Raw genomic sequence first — 20,372 nt, 5'->3', positions numbered from 1 at the left:
CATCATTCTGTAGACAATTATTAGTTTCATAAAGATGTAATGTCAATTAACAGCTTTGTACGCTAGCCAATGACAATCTTTTAATAAAATTCCTGCCTATATATCAGTTCTTGGTGTCCTTGTTTGAAATATGTGTTACTGAAAATCATCGTGCGCTTTAACCGTCTTTAGGCAAGGGCAGAGGAGCCATGGCGACAGCCCTTTGCTCTTTACCACCATACATTCACCATTTGATACTTAACTTTCCTTTTGAGGTTTCGTGCATGACGCTTTTTCGTTATCCCTAGCTCTATAACCATTGAACTCGATATAACTGAAAAACTATGATTTCTGTCTTCCGACAAATGACTTTAACTTTGTAATAATAAATAAATTTTCTTTGACAAAAAACAAAAAATTGACTTGCTGTGAAATACTGTTATTCATATGAGGTATTTTAAGGTTTTCTCTGGTTCGTTGCAACTTATTTATGTTTGGTTTTGCGCACTAAAAATTCGAAATAACATGATCGACTAATGTGCCGCACTAATATGGTAGGTCATGCGACCAACAATATGCTTTAATGCGACAATGTTATCCGCTCTACGTGACGCGACCATTTTGAAAATACTAGGCAAAATTAAAAGATGAATTATGCCTAATATTAAATATATCCACGAAATGTGGGTATTTTAAACGGCCGATCCCAGGGCCTTTCCTCTTCTCTTCTCTCACCCCCAACCCCAACCCCAACCCCTCCATATCCAAGTCGCAAAAGGCCCTGGGAACGAGGTTGCAACATAGGTTAACAATTAATCGGGAAGATCGAGCGAGGTGAATAATGGTTTTCAAAAATTAAAAAAGGGTGATTATTTAAAAATAAACGTTGTAGATATGTAATACATTTTACAAACATAAACAAATATATTGACAATTTTACGACGATATAATTAAGCATTTAATCTTATGCCAAAAAATTATAACATTTTTTTTATTCCGAAACTAATTGTACGCTATTTTTTTCGCTTCTTAATTCGTTGTTTTAGGTGCAACATTTTCTTTAAATTTACAGCCTGATTTTATAGAGTAATAATGACCAATACGAGGCCAGAATTTTCTATGATGCCGTATAATATAATTAGCTATGAAGAATTGAGTTGATTTCATAATTATTAGGTACATATATTGAGGATTCTTTTACATATTTCATGGAGTATATCTCAATGCATATTTCTTTTTTCTACTATATCACTAAATAACCTTTTTTCGAGGAAAGAATTTCTTATGCTGCACATAACAGCAAAAGTAATGATATTCCCGCCTTTTTGATAATCAACCCCAACAACGAAGTTTTCCCAGAGTGTGAAAACCATATTCATTATAAGCTCCTGTGTCTCCAAATCTTAATTCTGTAACAGGTAATGTTTTCCTGTCCGTCAGGTATCCACTATCCTCCCGTAATTCCAACAAAATTGCGTCGCAGTTGCACGTTTTGTTGCTCTCACAGCTATTTGTCATGCCACACGCGCACTTGCCGCTATCAATTGCAGCTCCATCCCAGTAATTCATCTTTTCACCCTGACGAGATACCCACCACCCATAGGAGTCATACCTCAGAAAATTGTAATAACATTCATATCTTATAAACTGTTCGCAATTTTTCGACATATTAATCAGAGCCACAATATCACTCATTTTATTGTAATAAGTAACAATTCTTCTGTAAGATCCCGGATCCTCAAAGCCACTCACTTTCGTTCTGGTCTCGCTATCATGCCCAAACTCAGTGACGCCAACACCTTGTTTTGCACTCATATTACAGTAAACCGAAAACGGTGGCGATTCATGACTGCGGGGATTAATGGAGTAGACACCACTGGACAATTCTGCATGTTTTTCTTTCAGTGTTGAGCAAGAGTGCAAGCTGCCTGCAATACAAGCGTACAATGCCATGAAAGGTTTAAACTTGCATAGAATCACAACAGCTTTACATAACATGAATCCGCACATATATACATTGCAAGACATAAACATTCTACCAAAGGCCTGGTTCTCATATGCATGACATTTTCAGCTTGAGTATTAAAGGCCTCAGTAATTAGTTCTGCCTTTGCCCAACGTTTAACTATAGAATTTAGGATATTTAGCCCTTTCATTCTTTACTCTCTAAAGCATAACCTAAAAATTTTCCCCCTCTGTCTTCCTATTAAATTTGGAAAAACCTAAAAACAAATTCCACAGTATCGGTGAATATTTTGGGGCATTCGCCTTCACTAACTCGCCCCCTGTACCACAAACAACTGCAAATAAACCATTTAGAAAAATTCCACGTCAATTGTGACAGTGGAGAATTCAATGTGAGTATGAAAGTTTTTTTTTACTATTCCTTGCAATTAATATAGAATAAAATAAATCTTTTTTGTTAACACATATTTAAAACTAATATATATAATAATTGTCTTATCAATGCAGCTAAATCCATCTCCACTATATCCAGAAGCACGTGTGCAGGTATAAGATCCAACTGTGTTATTGCAGTGAGCGTTGGAATGGCATGGAGAATTTGGTAGGCATTCGTTTACGTTTAAAAATAATAGTTAGTTATTTTAATGCATATACCTTTTTTCTGAGCTTCTTTTTCATCACGATATCTAAAATGAATCATGTTAGTAGCCTTACCAGTGCAGTTCAATCCATCTCCACTATATCCTGAATCACATGTGCAGGTATAAGATCCAACTGTGTTGTAGCAGTTAGCGTTGGAATGGCATGGAGGAGATGTTACGCATTCGTCAACATCTAAAATAACAGTTAGGTTAATCAATTTATACATTCATTATATATATGCTTCATTTTTATTTCAATAAAATTCAATAAATTATGTCAGTAGCCTCACCAGTGCAGCTTGATCCATCTCCAATATATCCAGAAGCACATGTACAGGTATAAGATCCAACTGTGTTATTGCAGTTAGCGTTGGAATGGCATGGTGAACCTGTTTGGCATTCGTCCACGTCTAAAAATAATAGTTCGTTATTTTAATGCATGTAACTTTTTTTTGGGCCTCTTTTCATAACGATATCTAAAATTAATTATGTCAGTAGCCTCACCAGTGCAGCTTGATCCATCTCCGCTATATCCAGAAGCACATGTACAGGTATAAGATCCAACTGTGTTATTGCAGTTAGCGTTAGAATGGCATGGTGAACCTGTTTGGCAATCGTCCACGTCTAAAAAATAGTTCGTTATTTTAATGCATGTACCCTTTTTTTGGGCCTCTTTTCAGCACGATATCTAAAATTAATCATGTCAGTAGCCTCACCAGTGCAGCTTGATCCATCTCTACTATATCCAGAAGCACATGTACAGGTATAAGATCCAACTGTGTTATTGCAGTTAGCGTTAGAATGGCATGGTGAACCTGTTTGGCATTCGTCCACGTCTAAAAATAATAGTTCGTTATTTTAATGCATGTACCCTTTTTTTGGGCCTCTTTTCAGCACGATATCTAAAATTAATCATGTCAGTAGCCTCACCAGTGCAGCTTGATCCATCTCCACTATATCCAGAAGCACATGTGCATGTATAAGATCCAACTGTGTTATTGCAGTTAGCGTTGGAATGGCATGGGGGAGATGTTACGCATTCGTCAACATCTAAAATAACAGTTAGGTTAATCAATTTATACATTCATTATATATATGCTTCATTTTTATTTCAATAAAATTCAATAAATTATGTCTGTAGCCTCACCAGTGCAGCTTGATCCATCTCCAATATATCCAGAAGCACATGTACAGGTATAAGATCCAACTGTGTTATTGCAGTTAGCGTTGGAATGGCATGGTGAACCTGTTTGGCATTCGTCCACGTCTAAAAATAATAGTTCGTTATTTTAATGCATGTACCCTTTTTTTGGGCCTCTTTTCAGCACGATATCTAAAATTAATCATGTCAGTAGCCTCACCAGTGCAGCTTGATCCATCTCCACTATATCCAGAAGCACATGTGCAGTTATAAGATCCAACTGTGTTATTGCAGTTAGCGTTGGAATGGCATGGTGAACCTGTTTGGCATTCGTCTACGTCTAAAAAGAATAGTTCGTTATTTTTATCCATTTACTGTGTGCTTCTTTGTGATTTCAACAACTAAATTATGTCAGTAGCCTCACCAGTGCAGCTCAATCCATCTCCACTATATCCAGAAACACATGCGCAGTTATAAGATCCATCTTTGTTATTGCAGTTAGCGTTAGAATGGCATGGTGAACCTGTTTGGCATTCGTCTACGTCTAAAAATAATAGTTCGCTATTTTAATGCATGTACCCTTTTTTTGGCTTTCTTTTTCATCACGATATCTAAAATTAATCATGTCAGTAGCCTTACCAATGCAGTTCAATCCATCTCCACTATATCCATAAGCACATGTGCATGTATAAGATCCAACTGTGTTATAGCAGTTGGCGTTGGAATGGCATGGTGAACCTGTTTGGCATTCGTCCACGTCTGAAATAATAGTTAGGTTAATCAATTTATACATTCATTTTATATGCTTCGTTTTGATTTCAATAAAATTCAATAAATAATGTCAGTAGCCTTACCAGTGCAGCTAAATCCATCTCCACTATATCCAGACATACATATGCAGTTATAAGATCCAACTGTGTTATTGCAGTTAGCGTTGGAAGGGCATGGAGAATCTGTTTGGCATTCGTCCACGTCTAAAATAATAGTTAGGTTTATCAATGCAATTTATACACATACTGCGTGCTTCGTTTTGATTTCAATGAAATTAAATAAATTATTCCAGTAGCCTCACCAGTGCAGCTCAGCAATCCATCTCCACTATATCCAGAGATACACGAGCAGGCATAAGATCCAACTGTGTTATTGCAGTTAGCGTTAGAATGGCATGGTGAACCTGTTTGGCATTCGTCCACGTCTAAAAATAATAGTTCGTTATTTTAATGCAAGTACCCTTTTTTTGGGCCTCTTTTCAGCACGATATCTAAAATTAATCATGTCAGTAGCCTCACCAGTGCAGCTTGATCCATCTCCACTATATCCAGAAGAACATGTGCATGTATAAGATCCAACTGTGTTATTGCAGTTAGCGTTGGAATGGCATGGTGAACCTGTTTTGCATTCGTCCACGTCTAAAAATAATAGTTCGTTATTTTAATGCATGTACCCTTTTTTTGGGCCTCTTTTCATAACGATATCTAAAATTAATTATGTCAGTAGCCTCACCAGTGCAGCTTGATCCATCTCCACTATATCCAGAAGCACATGTGCAGGTATAAGATCCAACTGTGTTATTGCAGTTAGCGTTGGAATGGCATGGTGAACCTGTTTGGCATTCGTCCACGTTTAAGATAATCAATTTATTCATTCCTTAGATATGTTTCGTTTTGATTTCAATTATGTTCAATAAATTATGTCAGTAGCCTCACCAGTGCAGCTTGATCCATCTCCACTATATCCAGAAGCACATGTGCAGTTATAAGATCCAACTGTGTTATTGCAGTTAGCGTTGGAATGGCATGGTGAACCTGTTTGGCATTCGTCTACGTCTAAAAATAATAGTTCATTATTTTTATCCATTTACTGTGTGCTTCTTTGTGATTTCAACAACTAAATTATGTCAGTAGCCTCACCAGTGCAGCTCAATCCATCTCCACTATATCCAGAAGCACATGCGCAGTTATAAGATCCATCTGTGTTATTGCAGTTAGCGTTAGAATGGCATGGTGAACCTGTTTGGCATTCGTCTACGTCTAAAAATAATAGTTCGTTACTTTAATGCATGTACCCTTTTTTTGGGCCTCTTTTCAGCACGATATCTAAAATTAATCATGTCAGTAGCCTCACCAGTGCAGCTTGATCCATCTCCACTATATCCAGAAGCACATGCACAGGTATAAGATCCAATTGTGTTATTGCAGTTAGCGTTGGAATGGCATGGTGAACCTGTTTGGCATTCGTCCACGTCTAAAAATAATAGTTCGTTATTTTAATGCATGTACCCTTTTTTGGGCCTCTTTTCAGCACGATATCTAAAATTAATCATGTCAGTAGCCTCACCAGTGCAGCTTGATCCATCTCCACTATATCCAGAAGCACATGTGCATGTATAAGATCCAACTGTGTTATTGCAGTTAGCGTTGGAATGGCATGGTGAACCTGTTTGGCATTCGTCCACGTCTAAAAATAATAGTTCGTTATTTTAATGCATGTACCCTTTTTTTAGGCCTCTTTTCATAACGATATCTAAAATTAATCATGTCAGTAAGCTCACCAGTGCAGCTTGATCCATCTCCACTATATCCAGAAGCACATGTGCAGTTATAAGATCCATCTGTGTTATTGCAGTTAGCGTTGGAATGGCATGGAGAACCTGTTTGGCATTCGTTTACGTCTAAAAATAACATTTTGATATTGATTATGATTTTAATTGTGTTTTTCAGTTTTACACATATCAAAAGCCACTCTTTATGTAGCCTCACCAGTGCAGTTCAATCCATCTCCACTATATCCAGACATACATGTGCAGGTATAAGATCCAACTGTGTTATTGCAGGTTGCGTTAGGATGACATGGGGAATCTATTTGGCATTCGTTAACATCTGAAATAATCATAGTAATTTATTTAAACATATCGATATTTACATCGGATTGCATTGTAAAGACATCGAAAATCCATTGGCCAAAATGGAATTTATTCACCGAATGGAATCGTATGTCAAGAGATGTGTTTTGTCCAATCTAAATTTTAAGAAAGATTTTTATGTTGCAACTTATAAAATTCTAGTTAAAGCAGGTCCAAAAACCCTACTATTTAAACTCCAGCGAGAACTTGAATTTTTGTTAAATCACACAACAAACTTTAGCTTTGTTCATCTTTGCAAAGCTCTCACAGCTTGGCTCTTGTGAGGGACGTGCAAAGTGTTTTAAATAAACACGGCGATTATATTAGTTCAAAACAAAATTCCTTCTTGTGTATTAGTCACATTACAATGATCACCTTTTCTAGTTTGACAACGTTCTCCTTCGAAATCCTCGTGACAAACGCACCTAAACGGCTTCACTGGATCTCTGACCATCTTCCCTCCATTCAAGCAATCATCTACTTTGTTGCAAGGTTCCTAGAAGCAAAAATTCACGTTTTTATAGCCACTTGGGTATAATTATTTACTTGAATTATACAAAATATATTTACGCTGACATTGGTAAATTAATTTACTGTGTAAAGGATACAAAATTTGAAAAACTACATTTTCTCTATTTTACAATAATTATTCTGCAATTGTAGGTTTACCAATCTTAGTACGCTCAGTTTTCGAAGGGGTGATAATCTTATTTGATTGCCTTTTCTTGCATACATTAAAGTATTATTTTTACAATGGCTTTTGCATTATGTATTATATATATTTTTGTTGACAGTTTGGTAATTATTCTTTAAAATTCACACAAAAATGGAGGCTGCATGTCTGTTACTTTTTGGCAGGTTAATTATCGAATTAAATTTACATACGCCACCCTGTCATTTCCGACATTGTGTGATTAAACTTTAATTTCATCAAACGAGCAGTTGAAGCCAGTTGTATAAAAGCCGGATAGTTTTTTTTGCAATCGCTTCGAAATCCTTCGATGTTTGCTAGAACTTTGATTAAATCTTAGTATCTCTAAATCGAGGATTCTCTTTAATAATTGTGGTTCCAAAGAACGGTTGAAAAACGTACTACCAGGTGGATAGCGCTACATCCGGCCTTCATACAACCGGTATCATGCAGGTTGTTCACCAAGGAAGTAACAATACCGTTCTATCTCCAACAGCCTTGTAATACATCCAATGATGATCTTTGCTATTCTTGTTATAGTATCCCTTTGTGAGCTTCGTTTCTTCTTCAAGCTCGTGTGTGTCAGCAAAACTTAACTGGCAGTTAATTTCGTGTTCGTCGTAGGTTTTTTTGTAATTGTATGACACACAGAAACGTGTTTTTAAACAAAGAGAAGCACAATGCATCCTGCTTCCTGTCCATGATTCAGATAAGATGTTCTTTTTTAATGGTGAAACATCTGGAATTCAATGATCAGTGTTATAGATGAGTTAACCGAGTTTAAATACATTTTTTTGAAAGCTGTAAGACATTACTGAAATGATTCACACTAGATAAATGAAGACAAAAGACCCTTCGTGTAATAACGTCAAATGCTTAATATCGCACGAATTTGATTAGCTCCACAAAGCGAGACAATAAAACCTTGTGAAACATCAGGTTAGCCAGTGACATATTATACTAACAGGAATCTATTATCCATTGGATTGAGATTTACAATCAACTTTCATCTTACAAATGAAAAATCTAATTTCAGAGTTCAAGTGGCTACTAGCGGACTAGTGGTGTACAAGAAATTTTTTAAAACAGGCTATATAATTATGCGGTAAAGATTCACATATTCCATTTGTTTAGTTGTTAAATTTACTTGTAACTTACCACAATAGGCCAAACGGAATGGTTGTGATGTTATTTCTTGGCTTCCTAGTTCACAATTTTTCTTTGCTTTTACCGTTGAAACAATAACGACACATAGAGGGAACAGATACATGTTTTTATATCAAATGCCAAAATCTCATTTGAAAATCGCTCTTGGACGTTTTAGATAAATGGTACTGGTGGCAATGCGTAACTTGGACGCGCCATCTGACACGCATGACCTGCTTGAGTGAGAAATTCGCGAGCTAAAATTAAATTAAAAGGAGTTTTATTGTAATAATGTTATAATAAAAATGACGGTATTAAAATCTTAAAGTATTTCTCCCATGACAAAACTGGATTTTAGTTCCTGAGGAACTTTATGTATTGATAATTACTTTTGTAGTATGGGAACTCGAAAGTAAGTAATTCACGTGAGGTTACTAATGTCCTAAGTTACTAAATTCCTCATTTAGAAAAATGCATAACTCCTTCTAAATTATAATTATTTCCCACAGTGGTCCCTAATAGTCGATTGAACGTTTTTCTACTCTAATTTTAGAATTAATTTGCCACAGTATAGAACAATTACACCCTACACAATGACAATTTTTGCTATTCAAAAGATGTACGGTTCCATGTCCTACATCATTATCATCAGTTTCTACCGTCTCATCTCACATGCAAATTTTCATGCTTTTAGCCAGAAATAAGTGAATGCACTATTTTTGCTAACAGATGTTGCTTAAAATTGCATACAAACGACAACTCTGTCGTTTAATCAATTAATACAGACAAGCCTATAGTAAAGATAATGGCCGGCTTCGTCTAATCGTCTTTAGGTTAGCCATGCAAACAGCGCCTTGTTTTATAAAATTATGCGTGGTGTATTTTTTTAAATAGTTTAAATTAGCTTTTAGATGTAGCTACGTGCGTGATGTGATGGATCAGCTTTAAAAGCACAATTATTAACGTTGCTTACGTGATGTGAAAAAATTGCCAACGAAAAATATTTTTAATCCTTCTAAATTTAACATGCGTTCAAGTGCGAATAAAAAGCATACAATAAAAGTGACAATGTCTTAAAAGCATTACTTTCAATGCATGATGGACCTGCACGCAAAGGCAATACTTCTAACATTTTAATCATTAGCATAATTTAAAAATGATTTTCGCTGAAATTCATTTTAACCTTGTTCAGTTTAGACCGCAAGTATACAGTACATGCTATCAGTACTTCCTGGTTTGAGCGAATGTATATATACATTTTTAAATTGCTATACGATTATATCATTTGCATCCTGAAATCTAATGCAGTGTATATCCTAAACATAATAGACTTTCACGGGACGCGGCGCGCTGTGCAAGGAAGCTCATTCCCGGGAATGCGAAATGCAAATGCAAAATTGTTCGCATAGTTGCATACACGCCTAAAAACGCACGCGTTGATGCACGTTGATATCAACTTGTTCGCGGTTGTTCTCGACAGGATTGAACAATGTTGTGCTGCACCCTGTCAACAAGCTTGTTAACAATATTGTTCGTGCGTGTTAAAACGATGTTGTTCACGGTTGATGGATGAACAAGACCTGAACAAGTTGTTGCAACAGCCCAAATCAATCTGATATCATGCGTGATTTACGATGTCAACAATCGTAAACAATGATGATTCAACATTGCGTAAAACAGCATGATGACAAGCATGTTGAATGATGTTTTAACAGCTCAAAATATGTTGTTCCAACAACATTGTTTTTTCAATCTTTGGCCGGGGGGTGTTCGCCGCCGCCGCTACAGTTCACTGCGCCGCCATGCCTGTGACGGATCGAAAATGAAAAGTATCCGTTTCACCAATGGAATGATGTATTCATTTTAATTTAATAAATACAAAGGTACGACTTTATATTAAACTTTTTAGATAAGCAAAGTAAATTAACTCTAAGTCTCTAACTGCTTGACAAATAAATATTTCTTCCCGTGTATAAAAGCTCCTGCGATTCAAACTTCAAAGTAGTTTATATAAAACAGTTTTTAACTGCTTTAATAAAGTATTAAACAGCTCCATAAAAACAAAGGTCTTATACTCATATGAGTCTGAATTGAGAGATGAAAAAATATTAATTTGAGGATGCATTAGCGGCTTAACTGTCAAATTACTAATTACTGCAATACATTATTTGAAACCACACCCTGTAGTAATAATTCTATATTATGATTACATATATGTTCATACATAGATTCATGAAATATTGAAATATTTAAGGGATTCCCCAAGATAAAACTTGTTCACCAAGTAGTAACAATGATTTGTGTTGTGAACAAACTTATATGTTGCTTTACTCACAGCCTCCCTTTCAACTGTCACAGTTGTTTGACTCTCTTTATAACAACATCTTCCTGCAGAGCAATCATGGATGAGGCATACTTGTTCAATAACACACTTCAAGGTGACAACAATTTCACTTGCCCAGTTAGTTCAACCTTGGGACACTGAAATGCTCCGAATATTTGGTTTTCCAATTCATCTTTGGCGAATCTCACTTCCTCAACTGCCACAACTTCTTGGTCAGGATTTTTGATCTTGATTCCTTTTTTGAAAATACCAAGATGATGCTGAAATAAGCAGTGATTGATTAATATTTTTTGCGCACATTTTTGGTGAGTTCATTGTTACTTAATTAAGATTATATAAATATGATTGTTGTGAGACATCCACGCATGAGATATCAATGCTTATACTGAACAGGAAAACAATGGTTATAATAAAATTAAAAGTATATATAAGGTGATCGGAATGTAATTACAAAGAATTAAGTCAATTGTAGAGTTTGAGAACGTAAATACATTTGGTTATTCCTATAATATATGTTCAATTATCTTGAATGCATCAGTAAAGCCTTATTGTGGTACTATATAATAACTGCAGGTGTTACTAATGTGTTAACCTTGTAACAATGAATTTGAGGCCTCTAACATTTGTTTCATATACTCATGTTGTATTAATCTTATATGTACCTGATGCTGGTCATCCACATATACAATGGCTGAACCTGAATTAATAAGAGTTTGCCTCTCACTAAGAACAGCTTTAAAGGATGTGACTTCTGTATCATAAGGGAGACCAGCTGCTTCAATTGCGACTTGTTCTAGGCACTCACTCAGAGGCTTTGTCTGCAGTTTCCCTTTGTCATAGTTTCCCTAAAACAAAGAGGCAGTCAATTATTGATGTTTTAAAGTTTTAACTTCATTTCTGTTACAAAATTATAATTTATATATGAACTAAACTACAATATGAAATAAACTACAAATTGTTTACTTTTCTTAAGCATCCAGGGTGATAAATTGCTTTATCTTCCATGCTCTCCTTCTTTGGGATGTTGTCCAAAAATTGTTGCAGCTTTGGTTCTTTTGCCAAGTTTTTGATGCATTCTGATGCTTGTAAGCTAATATGTTATATATAGAGTACATGGAATTAATATTATGCAAGGCACATGGACAAGCTGAAGCAATTCTTGCAAACACATCAACTATATATATTGCCTATAGCAAACTTGTTTGTTACAAGTATATAGTCACCTGTGGTCTTTTCCCCATGTTCCTCCTCTTAGGACAAAGCGAAGCCTTTCCATCTTAGCAAATTTTGTACATATATCTAAGCTTGATGCATGCCTGTTGCTGTTTATATTTAATCCTCTGATGAAATGATTGAAGGCCTCAAATCTAAAATATCGATTTATTTGGTGTATTAAAAGTTTGTAAACATGTTTATATAATTATATAGGTATACTGTGTTTTTTCAATCTTGTCGTTAATGTGTGGTTTTACCTTTCAGTGCAGAAACCATTTGCTGGCCCCAGGCTTTCAATGTCATCAACAAGATGTAGCAGGAGATGTACTTTAGCCTTCTTTTGAAATTCAGGGTAGGTTCTTGCCACTGCATTTGTAAATTTTTGGACTAGCTGCTTTGCTGCTTCTGAGTTCCTCTTGTCAAATTCACTTGAATATGCTAAGATGAATATCTACAATGAATATTGAACATAGAATAGGTATAAAGATCTTGAGATAGAGAATTTTTGGATTCCATTTTCACAGGATTATGAAGAGTTATCTGCTGCTCAAAAGTGCATTGACAGTCACCAAGGTCTAACAATTAATTCCAAAAGCATATGTTAATTGTTAATATGTTATGTTTCCTATATTCCTTTCAGCACATGTATTATGTATCTGGTGTTATACCTCGCTCAACAATTCCCAGACCAAGAGTTGTTCAAATGGAATGATATCTTGCAGAACAAAGACAGCAACTTGCATCCACAATTTGTAATCTCTTCCAACATATGAGCCATAGTTTCTTGTGATGTTTCCCCTGATTGTGGCTGAAAATGCACTCATGTCAAGTGCTTGAATCTTTGCATGGAGCTGGTTTTTCAATTGCTGAGGTAGGGATTGAATTGTGTTGGATAGCATATACTTAACAGGCCCAAGTAGAATTGTATGCAGTATTTCAATAGGAGTTTTGCTAAATAAAAGCAAAATGTAATTAATAGTACCAATAGAACAGGTGCTATAGAAGTTGCTGCTTATATCCCACAAATTTACAAAAGGGTATTATTACCACCTAAAGAACACCTTCAACTGTAGTATTGTAGACAGTAGTAGTAGTAGACAGTAGTAATGTACTGTCTACAAGTTTTGCAAGGTGAAAATGCCAGTAATCGCACATTTGGGTCGCCACACATTTCGAACCGTATCTGCATACATACTTATTTCCACGAAAGCACTTCAGCTTGTCGAACGCTCCGCCTTGTTCTGTTACTCCGCATTCACTTCTTTTAATTTTTTTCTGGTTTTCAGTTCTAGTGTTGGCAACAAGAATTTTACTGTGGGTAAATACGGTTTCAAATTTCTATGGTAAGTCAAAATTTTAAAATAAACGGGTTTTTATTAACATACGGACAATCTTGTATTTCATGGATCTTCTCTTGAACGTATTCATCACTTCGTATTTCTTGAATTTCTGTTCCATTATCGATGTTGCCTATGGTGTAATTAAATGTTTTAACCTCGCGCACACATGCATGTATAACATGTAAATCGTGTATTAAAACGCAAAAGGGCAGAGCCTCTCCCCCATTTATTGCCTCTAGATTTCCGAAACCGCGAATTTCGAGTCACGAATTTGGAAGTTGCTTTTTATCAAGTATATAGAAATTAACGTACTTTACACTTTCTACAAAATTTGTTTGCACAGCTTCCCAAGTGATGTTCGAATTCTGATGCCCGTGGATTGTCCGCTAACACGCATAATACAGGTGACTTTACCAAAATGTTCTCATTAAAATGCGCGTCGTACATTAATTTACCTTCTTCGAGTTCTGCAACGAAATGAGACAAAAAGACTGAGCATGTAGCACTATTTTTTGTCGTTTTAAACCATAATTTGAAATTTTGACTCTACCTTGTAGGTCACAGGCAATGGATTTCCCAAGTGCAACAGACGGAACTACGTTAGATGTGCTAATAAAGTGAATGTTTTCGATTTTTCGAAATTCGTTTCGTGGAAGGCCCGCCAAACTCATCGAGAAACTCTCCAACCGATTCCATTTCTTCGTTGTGTTTCCGCTTGTTTCGTCGCTAAAGACGAGCAACGGAACTGTGGAAGTCGGATTTTTTCCACCGGATTGTATCCTGTCGACGTGTGGTGCAAGAATGTCTTTGGCTTCCTGTGATAAAAAGGTTTTAATAATAAAACGTTATTATACAAAGAACAAGAAACCGCGTATGGATTTACATAAATATATGCTACTGTTTAGGAGTTTATTAGTTGCGCAAACCTGTTCTGATACTTCAGACGCTTGTTCGTTTACATATTTCTGCTTTATTTGACGAGGATGTAGATCAACTTTACATTGGATACTGGAAGTATGGATGGTCACTATCACATCTGGACAAATGCAATAACGTCCATCCCCTTCATCTTGAATATATTCGATTTTTGTCAAAATTTCCGTTTGGTTGCGAATGACCTAAAATTAAACTGACACTATAGAAGTCGCAAGCCGGTTACAAATATAGTTCAGCTGATTCGAGTATGATTATCTTTCCAAAATCGTAGCCCCTTATTCTCTAAAGTTCCTAGGTAAACGTGGAAAGCCAACCTAATATATGGGTCTAAAAAATCGACAACCCATCATCCGTTCCGTGTTCGGAGAGGACTGGAAGCCGGACAATCTTAATGGAATCTGTTTTTAAAGCACTGCACACTTACCTTAGCGAAGAATTTGGTTAGTTTTCCTATATATATATCCCCGTCAGATAAAAATTTCACGATATCTTTCAGATAATACGTCGTTCCGTTCACAGAGATCGATGAGCTTTGAAAGTCTTCGTTTTCCAACCACTTGCGTCCCTGTATCAAAGGGAATACATGTACTGTTCATTCTGCAGTTCAGTGTACGCGTTATCTTGCTTCGTGTGCATGGTATAAAACATTTGGACAAAGTTGTACCCATAGGCGTACGGGAAAGTGAAGCTGGGCTCCCCCTCCTCCTTTTCGGGCAAAACGTGTCTTGTCATTCAGGCAACGACGTTACAACGGTCTATTTAGAGGTATTTCAACAAGTTCAATTTTTACAGGTTTACTACAAATAGCGTAGATTGGATTTGGTTTCGATTCTTACGCATATCCACAGACTGTAAATGATAGCCTTTCAAAGGAAAGTCTGTCACCTGTGGTCTTCTCAGATCATATAATTTTATGATGACGTCACGAAATCTATGACGTCATGTCTTCGGACAAATTTAGTCCAGCCCCCGTACGTATGAAAATCTGCCCGTACGCCTATGGTTGTACCTATAAATCTAACCTGTGGCATCTCGTTAATATACGTGTCGTCTCTTCTGGAAATCTCATAAGCGCACTGGCTCTGGTTGGTATTGCGAGTTGAAGTTGAACGATATCCGAAGGCCGTAACCAGTAATATGGATAGCCGTTGTAATAATCCTAGAAATTGAAATGTTTACCTGTGTTAATAAATGGCCTTAATTGCACTTTGTACATTGGCCTTTTTTTAACGATCTTAGTCGGGCTTTAATCTGTATATAATACAGGAAGACATGGAAACCCAACCGCATCGTGTAATATTTACCTTTTGTGGCTGTAGTAACTCCTCTACTCCCTTAATTTTGAAATTAATCACTGAATTAAGGGAAGGAACATCTACGTGAAGTTTCTTGAATATCATCCACAGAAAATCTAGGTCTGCACGAGACTGAAAGTAGCAATTTAAATAGCAGAATTGACTAGATTATAATGATTACAATTGATGGTATAAATAGCTATTGCATTATTGTTTTCTTTTGCGAACTATTTGGTTATGAAAATGGAGAGCAGTAACTGATGATAAAAAAATGATAAAAAAATTTAACCATGCCAACCAGAAATACGAATATAGTATCGATATTCTAAAAATTTATTTGAAAATTGTTACAAATGTACTTCTTAGCCCCTGTTCTGCCGCCCCTAGAAGCTATGAAATAGGTTCATGTGCAATGCATGCACACTGTTTTAGCATGAAACAAATAATCTTGGAGAGGGAAACCTTGCAACTTATCTGTAGATGAAACTCGCTGCTGTAGTTCGGTGTGTGTTTGACTGGTTGTACGACAAGAATTGATGTTTTACTCCAGACTGAAATAATTAATGGCCGTTTTCAACTACTAAAGACGCATAATACGCCAGGACCAGGGCGCTTATATAGAGGCTTTTATCTATGTGTGCGCCCAACACCAATAACAAGGCGTAAAACACATTATTTTTACATGTGTTTCACGCCTTGTTATTGGTGTTGTTACGCGGCTATTTAGGAAACCTTTCGCGGTGCTGGTGGCTTTTTTTAGTCCTCCATCCGCGGTGGAGCGAATTCAGAAGTACCTGCGATCAGAGTTATGGTAAAGTTAACCCGGCTTTGAAAACTAGAAACACTTCGTCATACACTACATCAGGGCAAAAATCGTCAAATCGCTTTATTCAATTCAATTCTTTGATGATAAATGAAAAATTACCTTCGGTCGGGAAACGTTATGGACGTAGCTGTAAAGCAGAAAAAATATCTCAGACGGAAACGGAAAGTATAAGCCGTTGCCTTGCTCAGATGGTCGTAGCATATTTTCTCTGTCGCTTTCTTCCTCGCTATCGCTTTGCTCCGGCTCAGAGTCGCTCAGGGCGACGTCACTGAAAGTATCGTCGCTTCCACTGTCAGAGTTATTCTCAAAGCTAATATCTTCGCACATTGGTTCTTGCATGAATAAAAATTCCTGTTGACTTGTGGCATATACGTCGGTGGGTTCAAATGTGTCAGAAACCAGCTGGATATTTTGTGTCGTCGTCCTTGTCGCGAGCTGTTTCATACGATGTCCTCTTGAGGTTAAATGGACAGAATACCTATCCCACGACTCAAAATTAACTGCACAGATGTCACAATGATATCGACATGTTCTTTTTTTCATTTTTGCGTTCAAATTAAATCAAGAATTTTTATTTACCAAATTAAATATCCCTTTGTTTTGTTAAATTCCCCGCGACGTGCTTGCCTGGCAAAAAATTTTCCCGCTTCGCATTTAGCGATTTTGATTGGTTGATTTACGTAGGTACTTGTACCTGATTGGTCGAGCCAGTAAAGGACAACAACGCATGGATGCTTTTGCTAAAACATATTTTAAAGCAGAGTTTTTTAAGGCCAAATTTCGCGCCATATTTAATTTGAAAAATGACAACCAATGAATTAAGAGCATTGGGAGCTTCACGCAGGTAAATATAATATAAATTGACGCGTTTCATCATTATTTCGAATATCTGGTCTTATAATTTCCGAAACACTGTAGGCGAAACAATTTGCTGAACGATGTTGACATTGCCCTCAACGGCAGCACGAGAAACGCACAAAGTCAGAGGAGAGGACCGTATGGCCGTGGGAACTTTCCTGCTAATATATTTGACGGTAAACAATATTACATTTTAATATTTAGTATTGTTCTGAAATTGTCTGTACATAGACATAATAGTACTGAATAAACTTTGACATTTTTTTGCCAGATGATTCCGAAACGCAAGACCCGAATTTACTGAGAGAGCCGGACACGGAGACGATGATCTAAAGGAATTGAGAGAGCTGAAAGAAATGGTCAAAGACGTGCAGAAACGGCAGGCAACAATGGAGAAGGCAATAAAGAATCTGGGCTCCAAGTTTGACAAGCAAGAATTTGACTTGGCCAAATCAAGCCATGCAGTCAGTATTTATTTATAAACAACCATGCATTTTTTGCGTTATATTTGGCACATAAGACTTTATTCTTTTTTTATAATCTACTTACTAAAACTATTATAACAGACAAATGTAACGAAAATATTGGCAAAGGCATACATTCAACTTGGACGGTTTCCCAAGACCAATGAAAGCAAGACTGTAAGTGTGTACATACACACATACATACATATGCATAACAACACTAAATATTTTCAGAAATACACTACATTTTTTTTATGCAATATTATGATATGATTTTGAATTAAGGAACAACTACGGATTGAGTTCGAGAACTCACCATACGGGCTAAAAATTGAAGAGCTAATGAGCAAGGTTGACAAATTTGAGGGGAAAAAGTTCACATATTGGAGAAGTGAAGAGAGGAGAAGGGTAAAATTTCATCAATCCAAAATGCTTCTTGATTAAATAAGTGTTTAAATAATAAATTTAGTAAATTAAATGTCTCTCCACCTCAGATACTTGGAATTGGGAACTGGTCAGCCATGGAAAAAGCTTCAATCAAGGAGCTCTCTTCAAAGATTTGTGGGCTGCTAGGTGTGAAGTTCAATGCTACTCTAGAGAGTACAGTGCATCATCACACTGCTCTTGTGGTAAGATTATCACACATAATTTGTACTTCTTGCTTGTTGCAAGATCAAATTAATTCCATTCTATATAAAAAGATTATATATGATTAAACAATTACTTTATGGTTTCCATGTTTGGATGGCCTGATCCAATAAAAAAAAACTATTAGTTATCTATTTACTAGTATCTAACTACCAGTGCTATAGGATTATGTAATTGGGGAAATAGGTTTGTAGAATTAGCATGTAATGGTAACCTTTTTGGCAAAATTTACCATACCATGCAGTGGAGCAAGGTTTTTTGAATTTGACTTTAGAAACTAGGCTTGATGTATGTAGATTAGATTAAATGTACTCAAAAACAACAGCAAAAGAACAGTTTTCTCAACGTTAACTCACCATTATCCTTCCTTTTTTCCAGAAAGTATATGTGGCTGAAACCGGAAGGGATGATTGCGTGAAGGATGATAAGTTTTGGATTAATTTCCAAACATGGAAGGAAAGAAGATATGGTGCAAGAGGGCCTTCTGCATCCGAGTGGGAGGAAATCCTACATGAAGAATGAAGAGGATAAAAACAATTTAAAAAATTTAAAAAATGATGTTGATTTGAATTTTGAAAAATATCAGTTATTTAGAAACATTAGTAATAATAATAGTAGCAATCAATAGTTGTCAATAAATTTTTCGTTTGCTGCTTAGAAGAAGAACATTTTTCATTACCATATTTTAACAATCACTTGCGGCCATCAATGACAGTGCGCCATTTGGTCGTCAGAAAAGGATAATTTACAATCCACTTTGAGTCTTTGAGAATATTATAAAGTCGGATGTGATAGAATATTATAAAGTGGTAATAAGTCTTGATCGCTACCGCCGTCATCAATATCTCCTTGTAAAGGCTTTGAATTTCAGACTGGCATAGTGGTATACTTGTTTGACGAGGATTCTAATTTCCAACCACGAGGACCTTTTCAAGAGTTTCCAACGATGACATGATTCACATGATCTAAAGTCAATGACCAAGTGACTGATATGAATACATTCTGTTGGATGTTTTAGAATGCGAACGTAAATAGTTTCCAAGTACTCTTAGTTTAAAATAAAACTAAATCTGCCATACAAAGGCGCGTTGAAGTGATTCAAAACAAACTGTCAAATATGATCGAATCAGTACAGTCTCGTCGCGGGTCGCTAACGCCCGCCAAATGCCTGACACATTACACAAGGTCAAGGCGGAAGTCAATAAATATTCAACATTGACAACAATGCTTATAAAGGTTGTTCGAACAGTTGAGAACAACTTGTTGTTTCGTCAATGTTGTTCCCGCTTGTTCGAACATTATTGTTGACGCTTGATGAATAAACAGCGCTGAACAACATTGTTCTGACAGCATTTGTCAAGCATGTTTCATCAACCCTGTTGCAGTTTGTTCCATCATGTTGTTGAACCATTGTTCGTTGATCAAGCGTGAACAAGTTGTTTGAACAATGTTGATAACGATTGTCGGTTGAACAACGTTGTTCAACATTGATAACAGTGTTGTTCAGGCATTGTTCGATAAACAACACCGAACAACCTGATCAATTTTTGGCTGTGTAGTTGTTCGCTATTATATCATGGACGTTGTAATTTCTTTGTAAGTCATGCGCATGGTGAGTTCAAGCCGAGTTATTACTGGTAACTAGCAAACACGCAATTGCATGGCTAAACCTAAAATTGCGTCAGCATAACCGCCATTTTAAACACAAATTGAGTAATAGATAAAGAGATGGAACTATTGTACACACTATTTTATGAGAGTATAAACAATTTTCACTCTGTGCTTTAAGACTTAAAATATTAAAAAAGAAAAGCACGCTAATAGCTTTTATTCCAAGCCTTTAAATTAAACAGGCAGCATGAATTCTATTTTTTTTTGTATATTTGCATAGTTCTACCTTCGTTCGCCTGAACCGGTCTTTTTTATACCATCCAATTCATCAACTTTAGAAATTAAACAAAGGATTTGCAATATCTATAAT

General features: G+C 36.2%; 1 protein-coding gene across 9 annotated transcripts; it reads right to left on the bottom strand.

Moving 5' to 3' along the window:
• Window positions 1-1,009: 1,009 nt before the first annotated feature.
• LOC114526130 (neurogenic locus notch homolog protein 1-like) lies at window positions 1,010-20,364 on the bottom strand. Of its 9 annotated transcripts, none has more exons than XM_028547630.1 (24): window positions 20,289-20,364; window positions 8,478-8,722; window positions 7,799-8,058; window positions 7,004-7,124; window positions 6,486-6,605; window positions 6,278-6,397; window positions 6,064-6,183; window positions 5,851-5,970; window positions 5,637-5,756; window positions 5,433-5,552; window positions 5,230-5,349; window positions 5,016-5,135; window positions 4,799-4,921; window positions 4,581-4,700; window positions 4,366-4,485; window positions 4,151-4,270; window positions 3,947-4,066; window positions 3,733-3,852; window positions 3,516-3,635; window positions 3,302-3,421; window positions 3,090-3,209; window positions 2,876-2,995; window positions 2,659-2,778; window positions 1,010-1,907 (listed from the first exon to the last, which is right to left on the bottom strand). In XM_028547630.1, the coding sequence occupies exons 2-24, from the start codon at window positions 8,587-8,589 to the stop codon at window positions 1,312-1,314; spliced, it is 3,372 nt and encodes a 1,123-aa protein (XP_028403431.1). In that variant the 5' UTR covers window positions 8,590-8,722; window positions 20,289-20,364; the 3' UTR covers window positions 1,010-1,311. The 9 variants fall into 9 exon arrangements, with proteins under 9 accessions (XP_028403431.1, XP_028403432.1, XP_028403433.1 ...); XM_028547631.1 differs by having other exon boundaries at window positions 3,733-3,831; XM_028547632.1 differs by lacking the exon at window positions 4,151-4,270.
• Window positions 20,365-20,372: the final 8 nt, after the last annotated feature.

This window comes from Dendronephthya gigantea, unplaced genomic scaffold (genome assembly GCF_004324835.1).
Source record: "Dendronephthya gigantea isolate DGI-Jeju-01 unplaced genomic scaffold, DenGig_1.0 000037F, whole genome shotgun sequence".
NCBI lineage: Eukaryota > Metazoa > Cnidaria > Anthozoa > Malacalcyonacea > Nephtheidae > Dendronephthya > Dendronephthya gigantea.
This window is presented reverse-complemented; position numbering and strand designations above follow the sequence as displayed.